At 39.7% G+C, this 12,169-nt stretch overlaps 1 protein-coding gene across 11 annotated transcripts in view; it reads right to left on the bottom strand.

The window, feature by feature from the left end:
• Positions 1 to 12,169, bottom strand: part of LOC126284608 (rabphilin-3A-like) — a 971,947-nt gene that overhangs the window by 61,042 nt on the left and 898,736 nt on the right. For all 11 annotated transcript variants that reach the window (XM_049983667.1, XM_049983659.1, XM_049983658.1 and 8 more), the window contains 4 exons: positions 8,260 to 8,411; positions 7,492 to 7,571; positions 7,142 to 7,216; positions 6,941 to 7,064 (listed from right to left, as the gene is read on the bottom strand). In XM_049983667.1, the coding sequence (XP_049839624.1) occupies positions 6,941 to 7,064; positions 7,142 to 7,216; positions 7,492 to 7,571; positions 8,260 to 8,411 (431 nt within the window). The remainder of the gene's footprint in view (positions 1 to 6,940; positions 7,065 to 7,141; positions 7,217 to 7,491; positions 7,572 to 8,259; positions 8,412 to 12,169) is intronic.

Here is a 12,169-nt window from a genome sequence, read left to right as displayed (position 1 = left end):
CTTCTTCTTTAGAGGAGAAGTGGTGTGGCACTAATCCACAGATTGCCGTTCTGCTTCTGGTTCAAAGTGATGAACCCATATTTCACTGTCTGTGACAATGTCACAATAAACATCATAATGCACAAGAAATTCCATAAAGATGCTCCTTCATTGCTCAGTATGGTCTTCTGTTCATGGTGAGGAATACAGTGAGCACATACTTTTGAATACCCCAACTGGTGGGCACATGCATCAGCACAACCAACAGAGACACCCAGTTGTGCAGCACTCTGTTTTATCATGATTCAGCGATCATCTTGAATGAGAATGCCTGCAGGAGTCACAGCTGTGTGTGGCTGGCAAGAATGTGGAAGACTGGACAGCTTTGTGTGACCTTGTTGTGATGATAACAGACATATCACCCAATGAGTCACCATGCTTTTGTTCATTTCCAGGTCTCCATACACATTCAGCAAGCACCTATGAATATTTGCAATGCTCTGGTTTTATAGCTGGTTTCTTTTATCAAAGAAAACTGAGTTACAGCTCTCAGCTTGGAAGGCATCTCTATTTTGAAGGCTACATATACCTCTTCCATCTATGAGAACTTCATGAAACTATTGGGACCAAAGTCCAAATATTCCACGATGTTCTAAAAAAATTCTGCAATTTTTCAGTTGAAACCGGCTGAAAAAAAAGGGTTGTATTACTTATTGCGCAACCCTTGTAAAATGCAGCCTAGCCTTACCAAGATAAGTATTTCTAATAAAAGAAAAATATGTTAATAGCTAATATAAATTTAAATGTTAGCAATCTTTTCTGAAATAATTTATCTGAATGGTAGCCTTGTACTGAAGTGAATTGTGGACAATAATGATTATAGACAAGAAGGGAAGAGAAGCTTTTGAAAAGTGGCTCTACAGAAGACTTAACTTGTTGCAAGTTCCTCAGGGTTCTTCTTCATGGTAGCCTCTACAGAAATATTTACAAGTACTTATTAAACAATAGAAAGTCCAGAATGGAATAACAATAAAATTATGAAGAGAACAGATTGTTACTCACTATACTGATGAGATGTTGAGTCACAGACAGGCACAATGAAAAGACTACGATACAGTTTAGCATTCAGCCAAAAGGCCTTCTTCTGAAGTAGGAAAAACACACACACACACACACACATATTCATACTAGCACAAAACACACACATTACTAGTGGTCAGACTGCCGAAACTGTGCCTGATTGGAACAGCAATCAGGCACAGTGGGGATGAGGAGGCAACATACAGTGGGTAGGTGAGGTGGGGGAGGGGAAAGGGGGGATGAGGAGGGAAGAATAGCAGGGTAAGGTGGAGAAAGGTGTAGTGCTGCTCATGGGAGGATGCACAGATGTTGTGGGAAAGGGTGGCAGCTGCTAGGTGCATTCAGGAGGTTTTGTGTGTGTGTGTGTGGGGGGGGGGGGGGCATGGATGGAGGAGAGGGGGGACAGGGGGGAAGGAATGGAGTCAAAAAGGAAAGAAGTAGAGAAGGGGAAAATGACTGGTGAGGGTACTGATGGAGTAGAAGGCTGTATTGTTGGAGTTGAAGCTGGGAAGGGGACAGTTGGATAAAGGGCAGGAACTAGCGAAGCAATTGATGCAGGTAAACAGCATGTTAGTTGTCATGATCACATAGAAAACACCACAGTGGTTGCATCTTACCTTGTAGATCATATGGTTGCTTTCACAGGTCACCCTGCTTTTGATGGGATGATATGCTCATGACCAGTTTGGAGTAGGTGATGGTGGGACAATGTATGGGACAGAACTTGCATCTATGTCTGTTGGAGTGATGTGAGCCATGAGGCCATGGATTTGAAGTAGGAATGGAAAAGGATATAGTGTAGGTTTTACAGGTGGTGAAATAACCCTGTAGGAGGGATGGGAAGAATAGTGTGTCAGACATTCCTCATTTCAGGTCACAATGAGAGGTAGTCGAAACCTTGGAGAAGAATGTGATTCAATTGCTCCAGTCCTGGGTGGTGCTGCATCACTAGAAGAGAGCTCTTTTGTGGCCAGATGGTGGGTATGTGGGAGGTGGTAGGTGACTGGAGAGACAAGGTATGTAGGGTATTGGATTCTGGGTGGTTAGGAAGTATTCCTCTTCGTGACCCATGAATAAATTGGCATGGGACGGTGGCACAAGGTGCCCATTTGCGTACCCTGGATCTGTCTGTAGGTGATGCCTTTAAAGGAGGTCTTGGTTACCAGGAAGGAGTTGTAAGTTTGCTGTTGGTTGGGCATTGGGGAAGACAATGTTCAACAATGGCAAGGTCTTGAGCCCTGGGCATTGGGCACTGGGCATTTGGGATGTGTAAAAGGAGGTGGCATCAACAGTGATGAACAGCACAATGGTAAATTAACAGGTATTTTTGTTATTTACCAAGGAAATTGTCAAACAGCCATATGTTTTGAGAAGTTATTTTATTTTGACAACCAGTTCAACTCTTCAATATGCGATCTTCAGGCCCCATATACACTACATTTACAGAAATTCAGATGTATCAATATTGGCCTACTGGGAACATCAGTATCTGGATACTGTAAATTCATTATTTGAGTACTTTCTTCAAAGACTTTACATATGGAGTCTGAAGATGGCATACTGAAATGCTGAAATGGAGTGCCACAATAAAATATAACAGCTTCTCACAATTTATGGTTGTTTGGTAATTACCTTGGCAAGCATTTGACCACCTGCTGTCCCATATCCACAGTGGATCATCAGAGAAGGAATTGTGGATAGCTGGTGGAGGAAATGGATGGTGTCTTTCATGTAGGAGAGTAGGTTCCAGGTAATATGCTAAAGACATTGGTCTAAAAGAGCAGAGATTCTCTTAGTAGGGGGAAGGGACAGTAACCTGTCACAATGGGGCATCATTGGTGTTTGGGTATATGGATATAGGGAGGATGCAGAAAGTAAGGAGTGGGGGGAGTGGTAGGTGTGAGGAGAGGTACAGAGTCAGGGGAGAGGTACTGGAATGAGCCTAAGGATTTGATGAGGGGCTCAAGATCCCGTAGGGTTTCTGGAATGGAGTCACTATGTCATGGCAAGAACAAATATTAAATGTTTGTACCACAGATAAGTACAATAGAATTGTTATAAGGGACAAATTGTGTTCTGGGGTTGTAACAGGAAGGGTTGGAAGGTACATACGCAATGGAAGATAGGTCACTGGATTGAGTCATGCACTTCTGTTTTTTATAGGTCTACAAACTGAAGAGTCATTAGGAGGGTCTGCCAGTCTCTCTACTCCACTACATCACAAGGAACAACTACAGTGTGTTTCACAAAGTTATACCAAACCTTTATATCATCTCTCTCTCTCTCTCTCTCTCTCTCTCTCTCTCTCTCTCTCCCTCTCTCTCTCTCTCTCTCTCGCTCTCTCTCTCTCTCTCTCTCTCCCTCTCCCTCTCCCTCCCCTCCCCTCCCCTCCCCTCCCCTCCCCTCCCCTCCCCACCTCCTCTCACCCCCCCCCCCCCCACCCCTCTTGCTTTATTCAGGGTATTGGTTTGTTATGTTTGGAATCATGGATGACAATTTTTATATGTCATGATGTCGCATATATTTCACACACTCATAGTAATGACTAACAATCATCAATGTTGCTATGTAGGCAAATAATTCTTAGTAAAGATACTAAGCTAGGTTGTAACAATTTACTCATATTGCCAACACACACAGCTAGCTCAAAAATACATGTGGGTTGTTTAAAACTGTAATAGTTGTTGCAGGGAGAAACAAAATGTAATTACCTACATAGCTGCAGTATTATTCCAGATGTTACATAAGTTATTTTTTAACACTGACCTTTTACACCATTATTTATGGTGTGAATAATATTTATGACAGTGAAAATATTTTTACTAGTCAGCAATTTATTTATAAACATGCCTGAGCCTCGAGTTATTATTTATTATCTTTGTGTTAGTCGTGAATATTTAACAAAAACTTTTCTGCAACAGATATTTTCTTTTATTGATAGCAAAATTATTTAAAGTATTTTTTCCTGTTTTCTTGTGGGTTAAGTCCAAAAATCATGTGATTAGTTATGTTTCACATAGTGGCTGCCAATGCACTATTACAACTAAAGAGTGGTAGTCAACCAATAATAAAAGCAATAGTAGTAGTAGTAGTAGTAGTAGTAGTAGCAACAGCAGCAGCAGCAGCAAAACACACACACACACACACACACACACACACACACAGACAGACAGAGCGAGAGAGAGTTTTGTGTGTGTGTGTGTGGGCGGGGGGGGGGGGGGGGGGGGGGGGGGAATTACCCACTTACAATATCCATTTTATTCATCCAAGTCTTTATCTCACAATTCATAAATTCCATGACATGATATACTCTTAGTCTTTGTTATTCTTAGCACTTGTTACACAGAAATATACTTATTAATAATAAGGTGCAGTGTTTTCTCATTCTAAAATAATATTTCATGATCAATAGCACATTTACATACAATGAACATGCATATTTTTATTTGTTACTGACACAGTTCACGTGTGGTTATTGTATAACATTTTACTACAGGTTTTGCAAGGCTTTTCAGGAGATGGTACACCTTCCCAGCGCGTATCGAGGCACAGCATGCACAGTTGCCCAGGGAGGAGGGGGGTTATTTTCCACAAAATGAGCTGACAGTACATGGAATACAAATATAAATTATTAACAATACTAATGCAAGAAAGGCATATGGACAGAGTCTATGTAAATCTCTGCACACTGTTCTACACTGGTAGAAGAGATTTTGAAACTTAATCATCCTGTGCAGCAGCTGTAGCACTTTTCTGGGAAAGGCAACTCCGCCCCACCATGAGTGCTCCTCATTTTTCATTTTACAGACAGACTCAGCATTTCCAGTACAGTTCTTTTATGTGAGCAGGCAAAATAACTTCACTGTGATTGAGTTTCTATAGTGAAGTTATTTTCAGTTTATTGAGTACTTATCTACAGTTGTTAAGTGAACTTTTATGTAAAATACATTACTATAAACAATGACTGAGAAGCTTTTAATTTTATGTAGTAGTGTTGGTCAGAAAGGAAGTGTATTGGTAAATGTGGTGACTGGGTGCTGAATGTCACTGACAGTATGTTGTAAAGCTATATAATAGTGTCTATTGGTGTTGAAGTAATGATTGGACAGGAAATTATTTCATTTCTCTCACCATTAATTATGTTACTTGTAGACTGCATAAATCTCTTCCAATGAGGAATTGCTGGCACTTGCAGAGTGGGCTGCACTGGGTGGAGTCATTTACCACACATCCACAGCATATCTTCCAAGTTGGTTGTGCATATGTCTGATGGAATGGGACTGATCATGTTCAAGTCTACAAACATAGTCTGCTGTAAGGTAATCCCAGACTTAAGCTGAAATATCTGAAGTTATATAACACCTAATTAACCCAATTCTGTTGTAGGGAAGGGACCGATGACCGTCGCAGTCTGGTCCCTATAATCCCACAAACCAACCATCTGTTGTAGGGAGAGACAATTTAAGCTTCTGGTTCTCACCAGATGTGGATAGATCTTATGTTGGAATGGTGCATTTGATATCGTTCATTGAAAGGAGAGACAAAGAAATTGACATTGTCAAATACTTAGTGACAGCATCATTTGGGGCAGGTTATCCAGTTCTGTAGACAGCTGGCAGCTCCAGTTGTTGAGCTTCTTTACACAATAGCTCACTTAACAATTGCAAACTGAAAATAACTCCAATTTATAAACAAGAGCTCAATGAAGTTATTTTATCCACTCACAAAAGAGAACTGGATAGGAAATACTGGGGAGGTATAATCTGTAAACTGACAAGTGAGCAGCACTCATGGTGGGGAAAGTTAACTTTTCTGGAAAACACAACAGCTGCTGTGCAGGATGACTGAGAACCAATTTCCCTTCTAGCAGTGTAGAACAGTTTGCGGAGATTTACATAGTTTCTGTCCATATGCATTCGTTGCATTAGTATTGTTAGTAATTTATACTTGTATTACATGCAGTGTTACACACTTTGTGGAAAATAAACACCCAAAGGCATCTCTGTGCATCTCTGTGCAACCTACTTTCCCTATTGTATTTCTCCTCCAGCAGACAGTTTTAAGTGCAGATATTATGCTAAAAATTTCATATTTAACTATTTTCTGGTAACTTACATTGCATATTGGCAGTTGAGATTTTTCAAGAATCATGTTGCACACTGTCAGGTTTCAACATGAGACGTCAGGCCATTTCTTTATGGTGAAAGGAAGCTCATATATCTTATATCTTTGTTTTCCCACCTCCTAATTAGTACTCACTCCTTTTGTATTCACACACATGTATTCCATCCAAGAGAACCACTCACACAGCACTAAGAGAAGGCTCCCCCCACAAAAATAATCAATTTTTGAAAACAATTGATTTTTAATTTTTGATAATATAATGTACATATAGATAAATAGTCTACTCGCCAAGCAGCTGCAATGAACACATTATAAAAATATTTTACATATGCAAGAGTTTGGAGCCAGTGGATTCTTCTTCTGGCAGAAGGGTGGAAGGGAGAGGATGAGGGATGAAGGAAATGGATGGGAGAGGTTCAGGAAAAGAGGTAGTGCTTGTCACCCAGAATCCTGGGTGAGGGCAGACTTATTTCTCATCCCATCCAATAAGTCTGCCCTGACCCACGATTTTGAGTGAATCTCAAACTCTACCCCTTTTCCTAAGCCTCTCTAGTCCTTTTCAGTCATCCCTCTGCCTTTCCCTTCAACCCTTATGGCAGAAGAAGGAGCTGCTGGTTCTGAAAGCTTGCATCTGTAAAACATTTTTTTTACATGTCCCTTCTCCTGCCACTGCTTGGTGAGTAGATTTCTTATCTTACATTATAAACTATTTCTCATCCAGCAGTCCAAAATTATCTGCTGTATTTTATTTACTTACCCAAAATGACAATATGCAGTATTTTCCTGTTGATCTCTTCCTCTGATACTGCATAAAATGTGAGAGTTTCATTAAACTCTGGGTTTCTTGTTTTGTGGACTGTTTTAGTTCTTAATGTATTGGACTGAAAACAAAATAATATATTATTATAATCATTTTATTTTTTAGCTATTTGGTTCTATTTGAACATCTAGTTATTACCCTTCCTTCTGCTGGTATGAGACTAAGTCTGCAAAATGGATCTGATAGCCCATTTATATCCATTGGTTTCAATCCCTGAAAATTACAGCATAAAATGTCACAAAATACATGTATTTAAATAAACCAGAGAGTGCTATTTCTGCACTTACACACTAGTTGGAAATCTGCACATATTTATTATGATTGTTATTGAAACAATGTAGCTTTAGTAATATTTCATTAAGGTACATGACTGTGACAGCGCCATGAATAATAAGAACAGTTTTTTTAATATAATCATAGTTTTGGCTTTCAAACAGGTGCAGATATAACTATAAGTTATATATAAGACTTTCTTAGAGACAACTTACTTTTGCTCTGTGAAGTGAACAATGAAGTGCACCAGCAAAGGAGTCATAGAGCAATGATAACTCTAGTTTGCCTAACTGGACTGAAAAAAAGCAATATTTTTATATGGCAGTGAGTGAGTTGACAGTCTTTGCTTTCTGTGCTTCTCTTCCATCCTTTTAGCACTGAATTAAACTGTCACTTGACTTATGTAAGAATACATGATAAGAATATTCATACAGCTTACTCCAGAGGAGAAGCACAGAAGATTGTGGCATAACACAACAATATCATCTCTCTCTCTCTCTCTCTCTCTCTCTCTCTCTCTCTCTCTCTCTCTCTCTCCCTTCCTCCCCCCCCCTCCCCCAACTGCTTCTACACAAAAAACCAAACACACACCACACCACACCACACACACACACACACACACACACACACGCACACAGACAAAAACAGCTTGTGTCATTTCTTTTATTCCAATCAGAAAACACTTTATGAAAACACATATTTCAAGAGGAAACCTATTACTAATATGCATTACTGATAAAATGTGTAATGAATTGACTCAATGATTAGTAGCCTACTTGTTTTAAGTCTGCTCCTTTAAATCTTGATGTTTCAAAAACTTGATATTTATTAAAAATTAATTGATTACTTTTTAAAAAATCAGAGACATGACTTTGCTGCATATTTTAACTTTTGAAAGATATTGTCTGACTCTGTCAGTTCTGATATTCTGGTACTTCTTGGACATGAAAATCATTCATTTGTCCTCTTGTGGTTGTAATTACCATTTTCTCCTGCACTGTCAGTAAAATCTTCTGCTGTATCACCAGTAGTACTTGATGTGTGCTGACCACTAACAGAACTGCTACCTATGGATGTTCTGTCATCTGACAAATACCAGTCCCGTGATGTGCTTGAGGCCTGGGAGTCCCTCCTCCTAAAACAAAGGTTATTGTTTGCTATATGATTCAGGTAAGATATTTTATGCAGTAGGAAATGTTGCACCATTGTGCTTGACCTTGTGATATTAGTACTGCTCAGGAATATAACAAATGTATAAGAGAAACATGTTATTGAATTGATTAATGTGTTTAATGTGAATACTGATAACATCTCCAGGAAGAAGTGCAGATGCACTTCACATTTGTGTGTGACTAATTACTTAGAAGCACTTGTTGTATAAATATGAGTATGCAACTTGAATGGGGAATGGGCCAAACCAATGTTTTGCCTACAACTGGTAATGGAAAGTGAAAAGATAATCACTTTTTGCATAAATGAGCTACATAAACATAGCTGAGCTTTTAGACGATTTCCTTCTTCAGAGTCACATAATGGAGAAAAACAAACAAACACAGACACACACACACACACACACACACACACACACACACACACACACACACACACACAAGCAAACACACACAAGTACGCATGTGCAAGTCTACATTGTCCCAGCACTGTAGCTCAACTGGGTTGAAGGTTGTGGGTTGTGTTAGAGTGGTGCTCCTTGCAACAATACAACAAGCTGTGAATGTAGTCTTTTGCCAAGCTTATACATGTAGAACTTAAGTTTCTCAACAGCATATGTTAGTCACACATGTATGTAACTGATATTTTGCTCCTCACACAGTCACATTACACAGCAGACAGTTTACATTTGAATGATTCTTGTGAGAGGTAACTCACACAATGAATTTACAGAAGCACCATCTGTCCAATTCCTGTGATTTCCAATAGTTTCACTAGGTCATTTTAGGACACCTTTTTGCTGAAATATAGAGCTGCCTAATAACTACAGACACATTTAAAACAATCAGTGAAGGAATAAAAAAACGTTTAGCTTGGTCAGCACAAAGAGTAACAATTGTACATTTGGATGTTTCCATTCCGTGAAGTTTTTTTAGAAAGGAAAATCAGCTTCACTTTGCACAGCAGGAAACTAAAGAATGTAAAGGTATTTTGATAGATATATGATGCAAAACAGAATATCATTTAGAAGTCACAAAAAATTGAACAGATGCACTTGGACATAGATTACCTTCACATTACTATAAACATAATATAAGGCACTGAGGAGTGACTATAAACAGACATAAATGAGTACTGCAACAGTCATAAATGAGTACTGCATTGAATAGCTCTTTGAGTTTAAATCCAAACATTCAGTGACCATTATGAACATTAACTGAAACTATCAGTTACTATAAGCAGTCAAACAATGGAAAATCCTGCATGGAATGTAACAATATTATGAGAAGGAATAATACCGTAAGCAGTCACTTTTTTGTGGGGTATTCATGTATTCACATTTACATGGAATCAAAATACCCAAATAACTTTGATCTTTGTAATAAAATAGCTTTATCTTCTGCTGCCAGATACTGCCAAATGTTACACAAAAAATGCACATTAAATAAATATATGCCTTGATGTAAATCTGTAGTAATTGTTTATGGTGCATTTGGATCCAGCCACCAAAGAGCAGATTGAGACGGGTTGCCACCCTATCAAGGCACCAACAACTAAACCACTGTAAATTATGCCTGCAGCCACTGCAATATCTGATGGTGCTACGTCAATCAGATGCAATGCTACTGGGATCAACCCTAGCTCATGTCTGTAAGCCAAAATCACTTTATAGGATACTGCCCAACCACTTGCCAGTCAGTCGGCACTGGGAGTTAACAACTACAGATCTCTGGGCCACGTGCTGACCATGCCAGTGGTCCCACAATCAGAGATTCATTCACTGTAGTGCAGCTCACATGATTTGTATCCTACAGCATTGCATACTGCATCCTAACTGCGAAACTTTCAAGTGTGCTTTAACCACAGACTACACCCAAGCATAGATGTTTCCTGGCTATGTCTATTTAGGATGGACAGTGTACTTAACTCAGTGGCTTCATTAGCATACAGTGCAATTTGTGCTTTCAAGAAACTGTCATTGTGTCTTGTATCAACCCTTATCAGTCAGGATAGTCATTTAGCAGTATGATATTGGAAGCTGTTTTCTCATTTACTTGCTTAAGATACTGTGCAGTAAAGTCCTATTGTTCTTTTGGCTATCTTGGCAAATCTATTAATTGTAATGTGATCCTCCCATAGTGGAATTAGACAGTGGTGATTAGGTAAAAGTTTATTTTGGTGTTGTTCCTACCACAAAGATGACTCAAGACACAAAGGAATTAATTATATTTAGCTGCTGTTGGGCATTGCTTTACATAAATGGGGAAAGTTGAAAATTTGTGCCAAACTGGCATTCAAACCCAGATCATTGGCCAGCCTTGCCTTATTTATATATGTGGTGTTTGTTCTTTCAGACAAGTCCGAGAAACAGACACCAAATACATAACTAAGGCAAGGCTGGCCAATGATCCCTTAAATATAGATGCACACCCCACTTGAACTCCTATGAGAACTGGCAGAATGCTGTGAGTGATGAGGATACCGGGCAGGTGCACTACATCAGCAGTGTGTGGTTAAGTTGATAATTTGGGTCTGATAGGAGACATGGTGCTGTAGGCCGTACAGTTGTGGTGACTACTGTTTCCATATTGCTTAGTGGTCAGAGCAACTGTCTAGTGAGCAGGAGACTATCAGTTGCTTATGAGTTATGCACAGCCATTGCATCATTAACGCTTTCCAGTTCTTTTTTAATGAAATTTCCTGTAGGAGACATTGCTTTGTGTGAATTACCTGTTATTTACTATTTGTTCTTAATTGACTCATCATTTGTGTGTGAACAATTTCTGCTCCATCATGTTCTGTGATTATGAGCCATATTACTTATTTTTCCTTGTTCTGCCTAGTGATAGTACTCACTATTCCATTTTGTCACAATTTTTGCTGCATCTGATGCTTGCACTACTAGCTGTGCATGTTCTGGTTCTATTGCTTTACTATAAATAGTGGGAACTACGAGTTTTTACTGTGAGTAACAACTTAATGCTGAATGTACATTTTGGTGGGCTGTGTGGACATGCATTACCATGTGTTCTATTTGCTACTCCTTTGTGTTTTGGAGATGACTGCCAGTGTCAAAACAATGTCAAATGAGACAGTTTGTAACTGGTAGCTGCTGCAAGTTGGGCATATATTGATTTTGTCAGTGTGTTTTGGGGACAGAAAAACAAGGCATCACTTTTCAGTTGAGCCACTGTAGATCTCAGAATTATGTGCCTCTGTAGTTGAACAGGAATACTCTGCTGGTCAAGTTGACTGGTATCATTTTTTCATTTGTCATGACTGATCCAGTGCCAGAACTGTAATGGGCTCAATTTGTGTGATCATGGGGGTGGTTAATGTGACAGTTAATTCAGGTTCCAGTGCCATCAGCACTGCCACCACCAGTCTCCATGTAGCCAGCCCACTCAATGTCCATCCTCCCCCTCCCCCACCCCCTCCCCCCCGCCCCACAATGAACCTTCTCTTGTGCTTCATGTGCTCTCTGTTTCTGTCCCCTATGTGTACTCTCCCTCCAGGTCCAATTGTGATGACCCTCCACCTCTGTTGACTCTGCTCACCACACTTTGTCATCTTTGAACGTGTTGCCCTTGGTTCAGCCCTCCTCTCTGCCTGTATGTAACTGATGTGAAGCCCACACCGTCAGAGTTCTAATTCCTCTCCCATGCTTCTTCCCTTTGGTGTGTGGATCACACTGGCCTCATGCAAATGGCTTCTCTTCTGACA

Source organism: Schistocerca gregaria, chromosome 8 (assembly GCF_023897955.1).
Source record: "Schistocerca gregaria isolate iqSchGreg1 chromosome 8, iqSchGreg1.2, whole genome shotgun sequence".
NCBI classification, from domain to species: domain Eukaryota; kingdom Metazoa; phylum Arthropoda; class Insecta; order Orthoptera; family Acrididae; genus Schistocerca; species Schistocerca gregaria.
Note: the sequence above shows the minus strand (reverse complement) of the source record. Positions and strands in the feature narration are given on the sequence as shown.